Consider the following 20,905-nt stretch of genomic DNA (forward strand, 5'->3'; position numbering starts at 1 on the left):
ACAAGTAAGATTTTACTATATTTAGGGAGGCAAAAGAGGGCCAGGGGGGCTAGAGGTTGGTTTAAACATAATACATAATTGTGTTCCTGACCCTATAGTGTTCCTTTAAGCAAGAGTATGTGAAGAGTAGTTAGGGATGCCACCTTTCTTGGAAAAAAATAATCATTTGTATAATTAATGAGTTAGTTATGTGTGACATCACATGATGTAAATCACAAGGAGTGACACAAGAGAAAATTCTGTAAAATCACCAACAAACTACTTACAGTTTGATTCTGCTGTATAGATGGATTGCTCCCAGTGTCTCCCTCTCTCCCAGTGTCTCAGTCTCGCAAGTCACACAGTCTCTCAGTGTCCCTATGTATCACAGCGTCAGTGTCCCTACGTCGTCCAGTCTCCCAGTGTCTCAGTGTTCTCATTTCTCCCAGTGTCCCCATGTCTCAGTTTGTCCCCATGTCACTAGGATATTAGGGGACACAGTAAGACATGGGTACACTGAGAGACCCAGGGACACTGAGACACTTGGAGACACTGGGAGACATGGGGCACTGAGACACTTGGGGACACTGGGAGACATGGGGACACTGAGTCACTAGGGACACTGAGACATGGGGACACAGACACTGGGAGACACAGTAAGACATGGGTACACTGAAAGACCCGGGGACACTGAGACACTTGGGGACACTGGGAGCCATGGGGAAACTGAGACACTAGGGACACAGGCTGGGGGACATGGGAACATGGGGACACAGCACTGTGTCCCTAGTTTCTCCATTTCCCAATGTCTCAGTGTCTCCCAATGTCCCCATGTCTCACAGTGTCCCCTAGTGTCTCAGTTTCCCCATGTTTTCCAATGTCCCCAAGTGTCTGTGTCCCCAGGTCTCGTGGTATCTGTGTCCCCATGTGTCATCCAGTGTCCCCATGTGTCCCCTAGTGCCTCAGTGTCCCCATGTCTCCCTGCTGCCTTTCCCCCCATCCCTCACTTACCTGAGCTGTAGATCTGCTGTCTGGATTCTCTGTGCTGTGTAGCTGCTCCCCCACAGATTAGTGAGTAATAGAGAGAGGCAGGGAGGGATATGCTGTAACTTCCTATAACTGCCTCTCTCCACACACAGTGACCCCTACTGGCTGGTGCTGGTATTGCAGAAAAAATTCTGTTTATACTGAGAAAAATACCTGCATTTGTATTGCCGGTATTACTGCAATACTGGCACGGCCAGACAGCCTCAAATACCGGCTGTGCCAGTAAAATACCAGTCAGGTGGCAAACCTAAGAGTAGTGTGTAAAAAAATAAAAAATAAAAAAAATGTTTTTTTTGTTTTTTTTTAATGGGCCTATTCCATGGGCCTGGGCCTGGAGCTGCAGCTCCATCAGCCCCTATGTTAATCCGGCCCTATTTTTTTAAAAAAAATTTAAATTAGTTTTTCTTTTTCTTTGTTTTTGAAACCGTAACTAATGTACCACTAAACTCCCCAATTACCCATAAACTACCACCCACCCCAATTAACCAAATGACATTTAAAAAAAATAATAAAATAGTCAGTCAGTGGTCAGATATTAAGCAGCCTGATCTTGCTCAGCAGTTTTAAACAGAACAAGTGAAAAAAATATATACTGCATTCAAAATCTTTTTCGTCAGTATGTGTCTGTCAGTGAGAGTGTGTGTAATTGTCAGTGAGTGTGCCTGTCAGTGTGTGTGTGTATTACTGTCAGTGAGTGTGTATTAAATCAGTGAGAGTGTGTGCCTGTCATTAAGAGTGTTTGTCAGTGTGTCTGTCAGTGAGTGTGTTTCAGGGTTTGTCAAATCAGTGTGTGTGCCTGTAAGTGAGAATGTGTGTCTCTCTGTGAGTGTGTGTGTCTGATTACAAAAAGGGGTGGGGCTTATAGATGGAGCGGTGGAGTCATTGCCATAGAAACATACATTTTCGTAAAAGGGGGTGCAGAAGTTATCATATTGAAGTAGGAGAGGAGGAATATGAGAGGAAAACAAGGACAAAGGAATTGTACTGTAGTGTTGATGATTCTAGTGAATTAAATAAGAGTACAATTTTCTGGAGCATATAATTAGCTCCAGATATATGCACTTGGACAGTGCAATCCTTGGGCCTTTAATGGAAGTTATTTCAAGGTCGGTAGATGACTTCTGAAAATAAGTGTTTGGCGTTTTTTTCCTTTCAGTACACAGTATTGTAGCAGCAGAAAATCACACACACTACATCCTTACACAAATACTTTGCTGTCACTACACACACTACGCCTTTACACAAACACACTCTGCAGTCACTACACACACTACATTCTTACACAAACACACACTACACACTACACTATACACACTGCAACCTCTACACAAACACACATTGTGCAGTCAATATACAGACACTGCAACCACCACACAAACACACACTCTGCAGTCGCTACACACACTACATTCTTACCCTAAACATGCTCTTCATTCACTACACAAACACACTCTCTGCATTCACTATACACACCACTACATCCACACACTGCATTCACTATACAAACACTATATCCACTACACAAACACACATCACATCTAATACACACACACACTACATCCACTGCACAAACATACACTCTGCATGCACTATACACACTGCATCTAATACACACAAACACTACATCCAGTACACAAACACACACATATACACACTCTGCATTCACTATGCACACACATTACATCCACTACACAAACACACTCTGCATCTAATATACACCTCATACATTACACAAATGTACAATCTTCATCCACTATACACACTGCATCCATTACACACACACCACATCCACTTTACACACACATTCTACATCCACTATACACACACCACAATCAGTACACTCACTGCATCCCTGTGGGCGGACTCGTGGGGCGGTCCTGCGGGCTGACTCGGGGGCATGCTGGCCCAGGGGGCCCAGACGTTAAGCTTCGTCAGGTGCCCAAAAATTTCTGATGCGCAGCCCTGTTGCCCACTTTTTAATATTAATATACAATTTCTCCTAAAATTATACAATTATTCATAAATTATTTGAAAGGTAAAAAGTTTTTTAGTTTTTACCCTGAAATGTTTTCATCTTCTTTTTGAAATATATTAGTTTTAAGACATATGTGGCAAAGATAACCAACTTCTTTCAAATATATTTTGTTTTTCTCAACTGGCTTAAGACGTTCAATAGCAACCCCTCGGGAGTCATGTGTTATCAGGTAACTTGGCAAGTTCAAATTCTTTTCAAATAGTTTTTATTGAACTTTTTCCAAAACACTTTTTTTTCAAATGTAATTATTAATTTCAGCAGCTGAGCTAAACATACAAGTGGATTTAGATCCATCAAAATCAATTTGTGATATAGATTTCCTTTTTACACCTGTCAGAACTTCAGGACATGGGGAAAGGTTTAAAAAGTTATTTGGATACCATCGGTATTATTGTGAAAAATGTAAGTATTATTATGAAATGGTATGCCACTGAATCAGATGTTAACACAGCAGGTTTTGATAATAGAAGCACTGAACACTCTCTCCTAGTGATGTGTGTGTGCTTTGCTGTAATGTCAGGACATGTAACCAAAGATAAAGGATTATTTGCTTTGATATCAAACTTCAAAATAGCCGCATTGAAAAATTCTCCACGTCAACAATATTTCCAGTTCACTTACAGTTGCCTTAACCCCTTAAGGACCAAACTTCTGGAATAAAATGAAATCATGACATGTCACACATGTCATGTGTCCTTAAGGGGTTAAATTTGAAATTTTTATGTAAATGCACGTTGAATAGCTACCTACAGTCAAGATGAGGAACCTCTAATTGTCTAATCTATGAATAAGCTCATTCTGGGGTATTGATTCTTGGTCTTTAGGAATATAAATCCTATGGACCACTAGATGGTTCTTCATCTAGGCTAGATGAGTATAAACCACCAGGATCCTACAGATTAGCTGCTAAGGAAAGAGATAACCCATTCCCTAATGAACTGGATCTCTGGACATAATGTTTCTTTAATAGCCAATGAGACCCCTTTGCTTTCCACTTATAGTAATTACCTGGCTATGATGTGAATAGCTGGTCTACAGTGGCTAGTAGGGGTAGTCTTGCTTTCTATTTAGAAGTCAGAGTAAAATATGTTCTTAAACAGACCATTATTCTTTCAGGAAATACATCTAGTGTAACAATTATTCTGTTTGCCTTTAATTTTCATTATCTTATTATATTGTTTACATTTCTGGTAAAAAAAAAAAAATACAGGTTATCATCTTTTCTTTGTGGATATCATAGGTGGGTGTTCCAAGGTTGCGACTGGGTTCAACGATCAAGCAAGAGCCAGACACACACATATCTCTACAACAGACCAATGTATAATCAAATCACATATATCTACATAGGTCAAACATGGACGTAAAGGGTATTTTACCTTAGAAACATTGTGAGTCTGTCACTCAGTGTACTGGCAAAAAAATATATTTTTCAAAGCAGTGTCTGTGATTAAACCTAAACTAATGATATGAACAAAATTAATTCTGGAAAATATTTTATTCCTATGAACTGTGCTGCTTTAGTATATATTTGCTTTATAATGGACCAGTTTCGTAAGCACTAAATAGATTTGTAGGTGCACTGCATGGAGTGGAAAGAGTTAATTAAATAATCTAAATAGAATTAATGAAACAGAATTAGTATTAGTGTTGGGAATCAGCCAGTATGTTCTGCGAATCCTGAGAAATTCTTGGAAATCTAGAGTCTCTTCAGCTCATTACCTCTTTTGGACCTCCTTGGGCTTGATATAAACTGCTTCTGTCTGCAGTTTGTCATAAGACGCTGGACATACAGATGTGTTCTATAATAGGTTACATTTCTTAGGATTCATTTGACTATAGTAAGACCATGTGCAGTTTATAAAAGCACTGTCTATAAGTAACTTACTGTTTTTGAATTTCAAGTTGAAGTTTTTAAATTGTTTATTGAAACAATAAGAGAGAGAAAATTGAGAGAGAAAATTACATACATATGAACAAAATACTTGCTGGGTGTAATCTGAGAGGCAAAAGGAAGAATTCAAATGAATAATGACCAAATATCTTCAGAAATGTGTGATGCAGTGAAGAGTCGCGCAGGTAAGGATATAGTGTATCACAAAGCAGAGGGTAATAGGCGCTCGCTATAGTAAGTAGATGGGCAGGCAGCAGTGTACAAAACAAGGATTTCCAAAACCTTGTAAGTGAAAGTAGAAATCGGAAGAGAGGAGTGTATACCGCGCCTAGAGGTATTAGTTTAAACAATTATAAAAATTATACATACATATAGTCGGTGGAGATTTTGACAATAGATGGTAACCTCAAAATAAAAAGCAAAACATAATAGTGTAATACAGTAAATAAACAAGAAAGGTCAGATAAAGCTATACACAGTCCACTCACATGAGGATGAGCTATAACAGAGCTCAGCTGTGATGCGCCTGGACGGTATGATCCCCGTCTCGGGATATATGTTGGTATAACTTCAGGGATATTCCAAGGTGCAGTGGTGCGTAGATCATAAAATCCAAAGATAAAAATATGGCAGCATATGGTGAAGTAAGTACTGGTGAAGTAGTAACAAGTATAAAAGGTATTATACTTACAATTTCTAGAGCATATAACCTGCTCTAGTTTGGACAGCCTAGGTGGTATAATCCCCACCTGGGATATGCAGGATCCAGGGGGTAGAAGGTGATAATAATAAAAATATATATAAAAGTATAATAAAATAAGTACTTTAATATATAAAACAAACAAGTATAATAACAAGTATAAAAGTCCACTTTACGCGTTTCGCCTCACAGGGCTTCTTCAGAAGTGTGGATCAACTCCTTCATGGATCCGTTTTTATATGGCTGTCAATTTAGGAAAAGTTAGTTTGTGGTGTAGTGGTTTCTAGTTCCGGATTCTCTTGTCCTGGAACGCTCGTTTCTATTTCCGGGTTGTGTCTGTGGAACGCAGGTGTCGCCAGAGTGATGACGCGGCACCCGCGTCGAACCGGAAATGACGTGATAGGTGCGTCATTCCGGAATATTGGCCAGAATGATCGTGACGCTCAAGTGGAACGCACGCAACGTCCGAAAACAGCGTGCGTTGCGTTCCAGAGCGTCTATAGGCAAATAGCTGCAATAGAAAAATAAATATGGGCACAGTAATCTGAGTTATGGGCATTTACATTTCAACGATTATTACATTAGTTTGAAAACAATATACAAACAATATAAAAGCAATATAAAGGTGGGGTACTTTCAGCCTCAGGGGTAATTTGATATACATATATAAATCAATATATGATGTAGCAAAAGTATGTAGAGCTACAATAGTTTATAATAAATATAATAGAAACGTAAAATCATAAATATTCTGCATAAGACAAAAAAAAAAATATATATATATTGTATAAATGAATAAAAATATATTGTCATACAGTGAATTTCATACATAACATAACTTAGAGGTCAAAGTACTCCTGTATTATATTTTTACAGGCAGGGGTATGTATATAAAACCAAAAACATGCAGAACAAGTGGGTATGTAGAGGGGTGTTGATAAATGTAAAAAAGATCGAATGAAATGAAGAAAATTATTAAAATTAAAAAAATATAAAATATAAAATAAAGAGATAATATAAATACACATGGTATTAAAAGATGAAAAACAGAATAAAATAAGCAGATCTGTGGCGGATTTTTATCTGGAAGGGATCTGAGAGCTCAGCCAAAGATTTTATTTCGTTTTTAAATAGGAATGAAGATGGTATTATTTTAACTGCAGATTTTAGCAATTCGATGGTTACTTTTTTAGATTTAAATATTTACATTAAGAACAATAAAATACACACAAAAACTCATTTTAAAGATGTAAATGTGAATAACTATATTAGTACAGACAGTTGCCACAACAAGATATGGTTGGATAGCATCCCCAAAAGCCAAATTATGAGACTCAAAAGAAATTGCTCAGAGACACTAACTTTTCTGGAACAAGCAAACACACTAAAAGAAAGTTTTACACAAAAGGGATACGATGCAAAAAATATAGACCTAACAATCAAGAAAACAGCTGCAATAGATAGAAACCAGCTAATACATAAATTAAAACCCCTGCCAAACCAGGGAAATCCAGATTTTACCCTACCAATTGTTTTAGATTACAATAATAAAAACAAACAATTGAAAAAAATTTTAACCAAGCACTGGCACTTATTAAAAGAAGATGAAATTCTGGGAAAAATAATCCCAGAGAAACCGAAAATAGTATTTAGAGGTGCTCCAAATTTAAAGATGCATTTAACTAAGAATTTTACAAGGAATAGTCCAAATAAAACCAATAATTTTATGGACAACAAAGGTTTTTATAAATGCAATTGTTGCATAGCGTGCAAGAAAACTAAAAAAACAAAAAGAATGGTGACAGAATTTAAATCTAATCATACAGGCAAGAAATATAATATAAAGGACGTCATTACATGCAACAGTAAAAATGTCATTTACCTACTGGAGTGCCCGTGCGGCCTCCAGTATGTGGGCAGAACTATTAGACCCTTAAAAATAAGAATAGCAGAGCATTGTAGAAATGTCGAAAAAGGTTTAAAAACCCACTCTGTACCCACTCATTTCTGCTTACACAACAATGACCCCAAGCACCTTTCTTTTACTGGTATAGCTGTAGTTAAAAAACATTGGAGGGGAGGCGATATTGTCAAAAAGATCGGCCAGATAGAAATGAAGTGGGTATACCAGCTCGACACCCTACATCCTAAAGGGCTGAATGCAGATTTTGATCTTTATAATTTTTTATAATTATATTTTTTTATATAAATATATATTTTTATTAGCTCTTTTTGGTTTTTTAATCCGCCACAGATCTGCTTATTTTATTCTGTTTTTCATCTTTTAATACCATGTGTATTTATATTATCTCTTTATTTTATATTTTATATTTTTTTAATTTTAATAATTTTCTTCATTTCATTCGATCTTTTTTACATTTATCAACACCCCTCTACATACCCACTTGTTCTGCATGTTTTTGGTTTTATATACATACCCCTGCCTGTAAAAATATAATACAGGAGTACTTTGACCTCTAAGTTATGTTATGTATGAAATTCACTGTATGACAATATATTTTTATTCATTTATACAATATATATATATTTATTTTTTTTTGTCTTATGCAGAATATTTATGATTTTACGTTTCTATTATATTTATTATAAACTATTGTAGCTCTACATACTTTTGCTACATCATATATTGATTTATATATGTATATCAAATTACCCCTGAGGCTGAAAGTACCCCACCTTTATATTGCTTTTATATTGTTTGTATATTGTTTTCAAACTAATGTAATAATCGTTGAAATGTAAATGCCCATAACTCAGATTACTGTGCCCATATTTATTTTTCTATTGCAGCTATTTGCCTATAGACGCTCTGGAACGCAACGCACGCTGTTTTCGGACGTTGCGTGCGTTCCACTTGAGCGTCACGATCATTCTGGCCAATATTCCGGAATGACGCACCTATCACGTCATTTCCGGTTCGACGCGGGTGCCGCGTCATCACTCTGGCGACACCTGCGTTCCACAGACACAACCCGGAAATAGAAACGAGCGTTCCAGGACAAGAGAATCCGGAACTAGAAACCACTACACCACAAACTAACTTTTCCTAAATTGACAGCCATATAAAAACGGATCCATGAAGGAGTTGATCCACACTTCTGAAGAAGCCCTGTGAGGCGAAACGCGTAAAGTGGACTTTTATACTTGTTATTATACTTGTTTGTTTTATATATTAAAGTACTTATTTTATTATACTTTTATATATATTTTTATTATTATCACCTTCTACCCCCTGGATCCTGCATATCCCAGGTGGGGATTATACCACCTAGGCTGTCCAAACTAGAGCAGGTTATATGCTCTAGAAATTGTAAGTATAATACCTTTTATACTTGTTACTACTTCACCAGTACTTACTTCACCATATGCTGCCATATTTTTATCTTTGGATTTTATGATCTATGCACCACTGCACCTTGGAATATCCCTGAAGTTATACCAACATATATCCCGAGACGGGGATCATACCGTCCAGGCGCATCACAGCTGAGCTCTGTTATAGCTCATCCTCATGTGAGTGGACTGTGTATAGCTTTATCTGACCTTTCTTGTTTATTTACTGTATTACACTATTATGTTTTGCTTTTTATTTTGAGGTTACCATCTATTGTCAAAATCTCCACCGACTATATGTATGTATAATTTTTATAATTGTTTAAACTAATACCTCTAGGCGCGGTATACACTCCTCTCTTCCAAGGATATAGTGTATGCAGTTAAGATAGACTTCAAAAGCATTTGTTTTAATAAAAGGTGCATGAATTCAAAAAATTATATTGGGTTGTGATTTTTTTATTTTAAACATACTATATGTAAATTCAAAAAGAAAAAAAAACATAAAGTCTCAGACATCACCCTTTTTAGTGATGTGGATGGCTAGCTTGTTGTCAGCTTAACTAGCCCAGTGCTGTGTGGTACTCACAACAAGGGTTACATTGTGAACTTAAACAACATATTGCTATCACAAGGAAGGGGCTTCGTACATCATTAACTCATGCAGAAAGTCCTGACAGGAACCGATGATGTGAGAGGAAGGAAAAGGGTAAACAATTAGCAAAATATGCTTAGAATAAAAAAATCCATTGTAAGTAAAATATTGGAAAACTGGACAGCTTCTTTAAGAAACTGCATTCATCCATATGTCCATCGGCTGAGAATGGTTTTATGATGCAATAGTATAATGTAAATGTTTTACTCATAAAAATGTTGACTTCAAACTACTGAATGACATAATAATTGTGCTGTGTATTTCACTTGAATGTAGATGTATTGTAGCTCTCTTTACAACACAATTATTATCACAACAAGTGTACATTAGTGTGATCTGCACTGTAACAAATGTTCCATCACTGTGAGGTATGGAAGCGGGACAGCTAGGTGGATGGACCAGAAGGAAGTGGTGACAGTGAGCTGACCCATCCTGGAAAAGGACTCTGCCCAGTTCCATTCACTGCTGTGCATGCTCAGAGTGCTGTTGAAGAAATCTGAACTTGGCTTAATGGTTGGAGTGTGCACAGTGCAACGAGAACAGGGAAAATATTGCACTTGTGCTGTTCTGTGCTGTTTGGGGACATTTCACTGGTGTTCCCAGATGTCTTACACCAAACTGCTAACCCAGAAGAGCTGTAATGAACCCTGAATTTCATACTGTCCCACTGAACCCAGAACATGTGGGAGTTATGCTGTAACCCCATGTCCTTACAGTGCTAGCGGATACACGGATGCTCCATGAAGTTTGTGAATGATAACCTCTGTAAGACAATGCACATTACTGTCCATAGCATGTTGAGTGCAGGTACCAAAATTCTAAGAACCACCTAAGCCTAACAGCAACATTTAAAAAGACTGCGTTTTGAACAAGAAATGTATTAAGTTTCACAAAAGGCTGTGTTTTTGGCGTTGCCCCACAGCGCTAAATATTTTAAAGGGCTACTGCAGGTAAAAGCCAGTGTTTTAAAGGGACACTATACGCATCAAGACAACTGTAGCTTAATTAAGCAGTTTTGGTGTATATATTATGCCCCTGCAGTCTTGCTGTTCAATTCTCTGCCATTTAGGAGTTTAATCACTTTAGTTTATGTTTATGCAGCCCTAGCCACACCTTCCCTGGCTGTGACTCAGCCTGCTTGGGAAAAATTGTTTCATTTTCATTCAGATGTTAACTTGCTTTAGAAGGTTTTCCAATGCTCTGTAAATTGAACTTTAATCACACACAGGAGGCTCATACAGTGTCTAGAAGGTTATTAACAGAGCAATAGATAAGATATTCTAAATTAAACAGAATGTGCAGTAAAGGAAGTTTAAACATTAGATGTCTGTTTACATGAAGTGTTTAGGAAGAGTGTGTAAGTCACATGCAGGAGGTGTGACTAGGGTGTATAAATAAAGTGATATCATGCAGGGGCATGATCTATACCCAAAATTGCTTCAGCAAGCTAATATGTTTATGCATATAGTGTCCTTTTAAGAAAACACTGATTTGGGTTAGAATAACCCTTTCCATCCTGTTCCCCCCTCAAACGTAAATAAAATAAATCTAAAAACTTACGTTTGTTGCAGAACCAAGGGTGGAAGGAAGTTCTCCCTGCAGGCCAATCCTCCTCTGCTGACCTCACCCTCAGAAAATAACATGGGTTGCACTGTGGTGGTTGCTGCCCTCGGACAACAATATCAGTGCTCTGTGTGCTGACGACAGACATCCAATATGCACAGAATTGATATTTGAAGAGTTCCAGGCTGGTTTATGATGCCCTCTATGCGAAGCATTGGATGAAGTGGAAAACAGAACTACTGGATAAAAAAGAAAGGATTAATCCACATTTTTATCCTGTATCAAGGCCAAGTCCTCCCTCAGCCTCATCCTCCTCACTCTTGTTCCAGGCTGAAAAATGCTGCTATGTGCTTTAACTCTTTATGTGCAGTAAAACTCTGTGAATACAGACACCAAGCACCATGATCACTTTAAATCAATTAAGTAGTTATGGTGCCGGGAGTAACCCTTTACTTAGTTTATTTATTAGTATCGCCAAAAAATGCAATACATACATACAATGCATACACACAGACTGCTGAACACATTCACACACACACAGACTGCTGAATACACACACAGATTGCTAAATACACACACAGACAGACTGCTGAATACACACACACACACAGACTGCTGAATACACACACAGACAGACTGCTGAGTACACACACAGACAGACTGCTGAGTACACACACAGACAGACTACTGAATACATATCCACAGTCCGCTCAATACATGCACACAGTCTGCTGCATACATGCACACAGTCTGCTGAATACACACACACAAACATATACACAGACTGCTGAATACGTTCACACAGTCCGCTGAATACACACACACAGACTGCTGAATATGCACACTACTGAATACACATACAGACAGACTGCTGAATACACACACATATACACACACAAACAGAATGCTGAGTACACACAGACGGCTGAATACACATACAGACAGACTGCTGAATACACACACATACACACACACACAAACAGAATGCTGAGTACACACAGACTGTTGAATACATATACACAGTCTGCTGAATACACACACACAAACACACACAGACTGCTGAATGAACACACACAGACTGCTGAATACACACACAGTCCGCTGAATGCACACACACAGTCCACTGATTACACACACAGACTGCTGAATACATACAGACTGCTGAATACACACACACACATACTGCATTTAGGGATGCAGTGTATGTGTTTGTGTGCATGGGTGCTGAGTGTGTGTGTGAGGGGTGCTGTGTGTGTGTGTGTGAGGGGTGCTGTGTGTGGGAGATATCCCTCCCCCTGCCTCCGTGTCCTCCTGCCCTCTGTCCCTGATCGAAGGTAGATCTCTGATCTCCTCACCGGCCCGAAAGGGCCCAAGGCCATAAAACCAGAGCCGGCTCTCTCCTGTCGGCCGGGCTCACTGGGCAGCGCGCTGCAGCCCCCATGCCTGTGGGGCCCCCGGGCAACTGCCCAGCGTGCCCATGGGGAAAGATGTCCCTGTATATACCTATGTATGCCTGCCTGTGTCTATGTATGTCTGTGCATGAGGTTGCCTGTGTGTATATCTGTGTTTAACTGTGACTGTGTCAAGAAACGTATCTTGTAGGTGTTAAGAGGCGGTGTTTGGGGAGCGGTCACCAAATGTTGTTTTGGTGTTCAAGTATTTTTTCATCCTAGCAATGACCCTGGATTAGTCACTAAACAGTGAATTGCGGTGAACTGAGCAAAAATCTGAATAAAATAACTAAACTGTGACAATAGCTAATGAGATAAATTACGGGGTAAACAAACGGGGATAAACAAACGGGGTAGGTATGAAGTCAGGAGAGGGTTGGTGAGAATAAGGCAGAAAGATAGCAGTGATGGGATGAATAACATATCTCTTTTATGGCTGAGAGCATTTACAATGATGTAAATGCTCTCAGCCATAAAAGAGATATGTTATTCATGAGTGCATGTATATCAGAATAACAAAATAGACATACAGGACAGTTAACGAGGGCTGCCCATGGGCAGAGCCCTGCTTACGTACTCCATAAATGGGTATAAATGTCCTGCAATAGCCACTAGCACTGCTACAAGCATAGTAAAATATGTGCTCACTTGACTTTATTCATGAGAGTTTCTCTCTGGTATTCTCAAATGCAAGGACAGCAGGACAGCAGCACAGGCGCTATTATTATGAGACAATAGACAGATTTGTAAACAGGTGGCACAGGGAAAGCATGGACCCATCATTTTTATATAAATATATATACAAACTAATCACGATGGAGAGCTCTCACTGGATATCCTGCTGAAAGTCTTTACAAATGGAAACGTTGATGTATTGTGACTGTACTCACAATGAATACTTAAAGTTGGTGGAAAAGTCTGTTTAGAGCTCTTTTTCTTGAGTAGTTGGCAAGTACTTCTTACAGGTGTGTGCAGGGCCGTGTATTGTATGGATAGACAGACAGACAGATAGATAGATAGACTAACTACATCTTAAGATTTCCTTTCCTGCAGCATATGAATTCTACATGCTTTGGGGCAACACTTTGCAGAAGTGATGGTTGTCCAGAAAAGAAAATCCTACTGTCTACATATAGACGTGACTATATCAAATATTCATGGAATGCATACTGATACTATTGCTACCCTGCACCCACCATAATCATTTTGTAGAAAAAAAAAAAAAATGTGTAACTGAACACTAGCCATTCTTGGTGTGAATAAAGGAATGCAATATCTGTGGATGGCTCATTCTGATAGGTGTAGGAGTTCAAACCAGACTCGGACCAGCCTGAGCTATCTCTAAATTCACCCAGTGCCTGCCTGTGCCATCTACTGTTGGTTTCTTGAACGACATGCGGAACTAAACTGTCTGTCCTGTGTAGCCGGGGGGAGGGGGGAACTTATTTGTACGCGCACTCGCTGTGTTTTCTATGGTCAGAGCCTGGTTCCGGTTTCTTTTAATGAAGATTATATCGACATAATGGCTAAATATGTAAGCTATGGTGTTATTGTGCAATGTGGGATCCGGCCATGATGTATACAGCGGGGTTGGCTCATCTCTGGCTCATCAACTGTAGTGGGCTACCTTTCCCATCACACTAAGCCTAGCAGGGACTGGCTGTGCATTATAGGGATGGTAGTCCATTATAGTGCCAAGGGATTATACTAAGAGCTGGTTAGAAAATACCAAGTAACTTGTATTTTATAATTATTATTATTATTATTATTTTGAGTTGGGGTCTAGTCACTAAACAGTGACTGTAGGGAATTGGAATCTGATTTGCAAATTTTAGGTAAAAATTGTTGACTTGGGGAAATTTTCCAACTCCACCTTGGCAATTTTAGCCCAAATTGGGGGATGTGCACGGATAGTCACTAAATTTCGACCTTTAGAAAATGTAAAAACCAATGGCAAAACTAAGTTGTGGCTAGAACTGTGTTGGAGTTTTTTGTTTTCTGAATCACCTGTTTTCACCTAATTTGTTCACTTCTGATTTAATTTGCTAAGATCTGAAGTTTTAGTCAATAATACTGTTTTGTTTTTAATGAACAACCCTTACCTGTCAGGGAATCAAGTTCTTTGCCGATAATAGTATACAGTCTTATTAAGATTAAAATGCCAATACACATTTTCCATCAGCATTTGTGGAAACAGAAGGAATTACATTGTCACCATATACAATTTGCATTTTATAGTATGTTTGCTTACTGGCCCACACACTCTTACAGGATTCCACACACCTAAAGCACTTTAGCTGGCTGAAATGCTTTATGTGTGAAGTGTGTGTTCTCTCTCTTTTTTTTTTCACATTTTACAAAAAGTGCAGGGTTCAATAGAAATTGACATATTTATAAAATAACCTTGTTACTGCCCCTGACTTTCACACAACCGGCCCTGTGGGACCAGGCTGTTTAGGTCAGCGGAGCTAAACTCCGTTGCCAAGAGCACCTGCCTCGCAAAGACGTCTTATTGAGCAGTGGTAAGTGTGTGATTGGACAGCCACAAAAAGCTTGAACAGATGAAGAGGGTTTGCAAAGTTGACCTTTTCTACAGTGCTGATAATCCCTCGCCACTGCCGCTCGCACCTCCTCATGCAATATCATCTCGCTGATGGTGCGACTGATGTGTTTAAAGGGAACCTGTCACATGTTTATCTTTTCCTCTACTCTCGTATCACATTTTCCTATCTCCAGTCTGCTGTTGCTTCTTCCTCTGTCATTTCTGATTTGCCCTGATGGGGACAATTCCCCAAGCAGGGCAAGCCTTCATGACGCAGGCAAGCTAGCTCCATTTACAGGCGTTTAAACTAGTGTCATGCTGGCGTTTAAATGAGTGATGTCCGTTTGTCTGTTCCTATACTTTCTAGCCAGCGCTAGCTGCGTCAGCTAGGGACTAGCCATAGAAACTACAGCATATGTACGGAGAACAGAAGGACTGCCTGTTGGTTCCATTTAACCCTGCATGTAAACATTGCAGTTTATGCAAAACTGCAGTGTTTTACGTTGCAGGGTGCAAAATTACCAAGTTTACCATACCAAGCTTAACTCCTATTGCTGCCGGAGGTGTAACTCCTTCCCCATTAGCACCAAATGGGTAATCTTTAGCCAACCTAGAACAAGACTTCTGTACTGGTTACTATTCATTCTGTTCATATTGTATGTCATCGACACTCACAGCATGCTGGTGGCAGGCATCTAATGGCAGCACACACACCATTGCATGCCACCCATATCTTCCTACATTCTTTCCCTGGCAAGCGAGGGGAAGTAATGACAGCTGAGTAGGACCGACTAAGGGGAGAACGTGGTCTTAGCGCTGTAATGTTATTAGCTTTGTTTATTTTATTTTTTTATATACTTTGAGCAGGGGGAACCAGGATTAGAGGAGTTACTCTTACCGAAACACTGTTTTATTGGTTGGCGTAAGCCTTTAAGCCCAATGGTATATTAATTGGTATTTAATGTCTTCAGGGTTATTCACTAAAATATGAATTTTAAATTGTAGGCTAAAATAGCTTCATTGCGGGGGCGGGGCTTAGCGGCGATCCGGCACAGACGCCATTTTGGGAGCTCCGCAACTTTCACGGCGAAACCCACCAAATATCCATACCCCTGAAAGCCATTGACTCACCTGGGGCCAAGCAACAGCTGCAGGAGCGGGTGAGGCACACACTGATGCCTTTCTTTCAGCCGCCAGGCGCGAAACAAAAATGCTAAGAACTGGCAGCTATGGGAAAGAAGACCCCAAAACCCCAGGTACATACACCAGGGAAAACACAAGACATAGGCACTCTGCTCCAACACCCACCCAAACACAGGGGCAAGACCAGGCCACAGCTGAGGCCTCTGACACCCAGGATAGCAGACACCCCAGGATCTCCCACAAATAGGCTCCCAGCCACATCTACCCCAGCAAACCTGGTCCCAGTGACAAAGCTAGACATTGACAACCTCTTTGTCAAAAAACAGCAGACATGGCCGCGGTACGGGCAGAAGTACAAGCGGTCACAACCCGCATCCAAACCTCCGAAACAGACATCACCGACCTACAACACAATCTGGCAGTAGTGGGAGACTCGGTCAGGCAACTACAAGCACTCCATTCCACCCTGACACTGAAAGTGGACGCCCTGGATGAAAGAACCCACCAGAATAACTTGAAGATAAGAGGGGTCCCAGATAACGTGGGGACAGAAGAACTTCCCCACTATATCAGGAGGCTAGTAAACACACTGCTTCCAGCAAAACAAGCCAAACTATTTGTAACCGACGGTGCATACCGCATCGCCAAATCCCCTAAGGCACCACTCACAGCCCCAAGGGACATAATCCTGCGCTGCAGGACACGACAAGATAAACAAGCACTGATGAGAGCAGCCCAGGACAGAGCACCTCTGGAATTTGAATCGCAAAAAATATCGATCTTCCATGATCTGCATCGCTCCACCTTGATATAGAGGAAAACCATGAAACCCATAACAACTCAACTTCAAGAGGCAGGAATGCCGTTTAAATGGACTACCCCTAGGGCCCTTACAGTCATCAAAGACGGCAAGCAACATAAGGCCACAGACGTGGCGGAAGCCACCACCTTCCTGGCAGCAATAGGATGGACACTGGCCCGGGCACAAGCCACCACCAGCACCTGGGACATGGTCAACATCACACCCTTTGCACCAAGAAGTGGACTAAATGCCGTGACATGAAAGAACAAATCAACAGAAAAGCATTTTCCACACAACCCCGAAAAAGTCTGTGCCAAACTGTGAAGAATGCCATCAAAGACTCTCATTGACGACTAGCCCAATACAAACCCCCTCCCCCCCCCTCCCTCCGTTACCCCATAGGTTAGGGGTTCAGATCAACCTTCACAACCCAGGGCTGATCCTAGAGCCTTGACATACTGACTGGGAGCTGACCCTAATTAGCCATAGGCGAGAAACGAGAGCACACTCTATAGACGATTACCAGTCTCCCTTTATATCGACAAACTATAGCGACGGACTTAGTCATTTACACCCGAATGTGACGAGACAGGCCCGTTACACACAACCACAGGGCGCATAGCACAAACCCAGTTTCCCTGACTACGTGTTATTGTTGCACGCTTGTTGTGAGAGGTATTGTTGTTGACGTATTTGACTAGCCTAATATATATAAAAAAAAAAAAAAAACAGGTGTAGGAAATGTCAAAATTGTCACTGTAACCAAATATAAATATGCACTATTCTATGAAGAAAAAAAAAATTAATTGCAAACAATTATCCAAGTCCGCTATTTTCATTTTGTCTATTTTGGCTTACAGTTTGATACCGTTCATGCTTTGTTAATAACCCTGTTTGGAGTTCTTTTGTATACTTGTGTGAAATAGCCTGCACAGTTTCTGCTTGTAGTTGCATTCATAAAAGAACATCCATCAAAGTGGTTCTATATTTATAGGAATACAAAACTGCAACCCCCTCCCAGGCACAGAAAGGGATAAAAAAAAAAAAATTTTTTTTTCCTTTAACCTGATTCCAGGACCGATCTCCCTCAGCGCTTTGTCTGCAATCCGCCTCCTCTGAAGTAATCCGACAGGGGAGACAGGGGAGGGGGGCGCATGTGTTGTGAATGCATTAGGCCCTCCCCATAGGAAATCAATGCTTCCTATGGGGATTTTACTGAAGCTGGACTTTTGGTCGCCTAACTGACACTGGATGTCCTCGCACTCTGCATGAGGACATCCAGTGTCAGGCGACCAAAAGTATCTGATTGACAGCCACTGGAGGCAGTCTTAGTCTTGCAAGGTAATCATTGCCGTTTCTCAAAAACTGCAATGATTTACATTGCAGGGCTAAAGGTTCCTATAGTGTCCCTTTAACTCTTAAGGACCAAACCTCTGGACTAAAAGGAAATCATCACATGTCATGTGTCCTTAAGGGGTTAAAGGGTACTCAAAGCATTATTAAGTGATTTGCAGTTGTCATGATGCTTGGAGTCTGTATGTGCAGAGTTTTCAGCTCAATGAAGTGTTCTGGGTGCAAGGTCCATCTAGGGTTAACCCTGCAGCTGTAAACATGCTGTATGTTTACATTAGGGTTAATCCAGCCTCTAGTGACTGTCTCATTGACAGCCATTGGAGGCGCTTCCGTGCTTCTCACTGTGATTCTATGGACTGATTGAATGCGTGCGCGACTCTTGCCGCGCATGCGCATTCGGTGGATGACGGAAGTGGGAGGAGAGTCCCCAGCGCAGAGGGAGCCTGGCGCTGGAGAAAGATACGAATTTAACCCCTTCAGCCCGGCGAGAGTGGGACCTGAGGGTGGAGGGGGATCCAAAGACCCTATAGTGCCAGGAAAACTAGTTTGTTTTCCTGGCACTATAGTGGTCCTTTAAGCATTAACCTGAGCAGCAAGATTGTCTGAGAGTGTCAACTGGCCACTTTCAGCCTGTCACAGTGCATGTTGCTGGTATGAATTGGTATGGCTGGTGGGAAAGTGTAATCTCTGCTTTAGACACACTGTACATACAGTAGGGGCCCCATTTTCTGAACTGACGCTTCCAGTTTTGTTTTTCTAAATAGACAGCTACTTTGTACTCTAGTAAATAAATAGTAATGTTTAGGATGATGAATATTTGTCAGTAAGCCTAATGATGTGCTAGAACTGCCAGATCGTCTGTTTATTGTTTATGTAATCTGTTACGAAAATCATTACGGATTTAATTTATTATTGTATTGTATAACATTGATACGATTCTGCTTTATCTCTAGGCACTTGGTTTGGGAGGCTATGACTCAGATTTTAGTGATGAAGAAAGAGACAATTGCAAAATTGAAGATAGAAAGAGGTATCTATTATCCATTATGTATAAAGGCACATTGATTTGTAAGAAGAGATATATTATTTCCACATGAACTTACTGGAACAATTACATTTATTAATAAGGGAATACGTTAATGGCATTGCATATTGTTTCTAATCATTTTCTAACTCCATGGTTTTTCTATCATTCTCATCATAAATTTGATTTGCAGCATGTAAATATAATGCAACCCTCATTTATTTGTTATGAGGCCCTTGGAGAACTATTTGGGGGGAGGGGGGGGGGAGTAGAGAGAGGTGGGGGAGCATGTATACATACCTTCTATCCTATTCCACATTTGTACTGAAATAGAGGATACTTTGTTAGTTATGTTATGATAAGCCCTTTGAATGGATTAGTTTTAAAACAATACTACTAAATATCCCAGGGGGTGAGCTGACATTTTAAATACAGATATTAAGTCCGTAAACTGTGGCTTTGGGCAGAGAAATGCGTTTCTCTGCAGACTGCTAATAGACTATAAATTAGGATGAGTGAGGCTTAAAGAACTAAATTTCATTCTGCAAAATATATAAAAGTGAATATGTTTTATACTCTCTTTCGGCAGTGAAGTTGTTAGGAAGGAAGGGACTCAAGTGGCTGTTGGTGGTGTGTTGGCCAAATGTAAACATTGACTATTCTCAGAAACATCAGTGTTTTTCATTCTCTGGGATAATTGGCAGCATCTGTGTACCCAAACAACTACTTTAACCCCTTAAGGACACATGACGGAAATATTCTGTCACGATTCCCTTTTATTCCAGAAGTTGTATCCTTAAGGGGCTAATATTAATTTGTCTCTTTAATCTTAACACTGTCATGTATTCAAAAACAAAACAAATGTGTGTTTAGTTGTGGTTTAATTTACATTTTAGCTACTATATAAATAGCTGTACTACTCAAGTAAAAAAAAGATTGGGTGAAAAGTTGTAAATGCTAAAACGATTTATGTTGCTCAGTTTCATACCAAAAAATATTGATTTACCAAGTTCAGCTCTGCATTGTCATTTTCCTGTCTTTTGTGAAAAAAAAGGGATTTAATTTTAACCTGTATGTCTGGGGTTTTTCAAAAGTTAATCCTTCAATAATCTTTATGTCTTGACACTAATTATACAAGAAACATGCTCAAAATACCAATTGCATGCTTCACTGAGAAATCTCCCAGTAATCTCTTGATCCACTGTAAGGAGAAAATTCTCACTCTTACTGACTTTAGTTTATATCCTATTCTGATTTTCTGTTGAGCGTTTTTTAGAGGCAGTGTTAATTTCTGAGCACGAATGATCTAACCAGCACATTCTTTAAAAAGAGTGTTAATGGCGTATTCTTTCCTCGCGTCGAAATC

At 39.9% G+C, this 20,905-nt stretch overlaps 1 protein-coding gene across 1 annotated transcript in view; it reads left to right on the forward strand.

The window, feature by feature from the left end:
* The first annotated feature begins 14,123 nt into the window (after window positions 1-14,123).
* The window catches only part of LOC134575739 (protein FRA10AC1), a 30,993-nt gene continuing 24,211 nt past the window's right edge, over window positions 14,124-20,905 (forward strand). Inside the window, exons 1-2 of the mRNA XM_063435126.1 lie at window positions 14,124-14,209; window positions 19,469-19,545. Coding sequence (XP_063291196.1) covers window positions 14,198-14,209; window positions 19,469-19,545 — 89 coding nt within the window. The 5' untranslated portion in view covers window positions 14,124-14,197. The remainder of the gene's footprint in view (window positions 14,210-19,468; window positions 19,546-20,905) is intronic.

The sequence above is a fragment of the Pelobates fuscus genome, chromosome 10 (genome assembly GCF_036172605.1).
Source record: "Pelobates fuscus isolate aPelFus1 chromosome 10, aPelFus1.pri, whole genome shotgun sequence".
In the NCBI taxonomy this organism is placed as follows: Eukaryota; Metazoa; Chordata; class Amphibia; order Anura; family Pelobatidae; genus Pelobates; species Pelobates fuscus.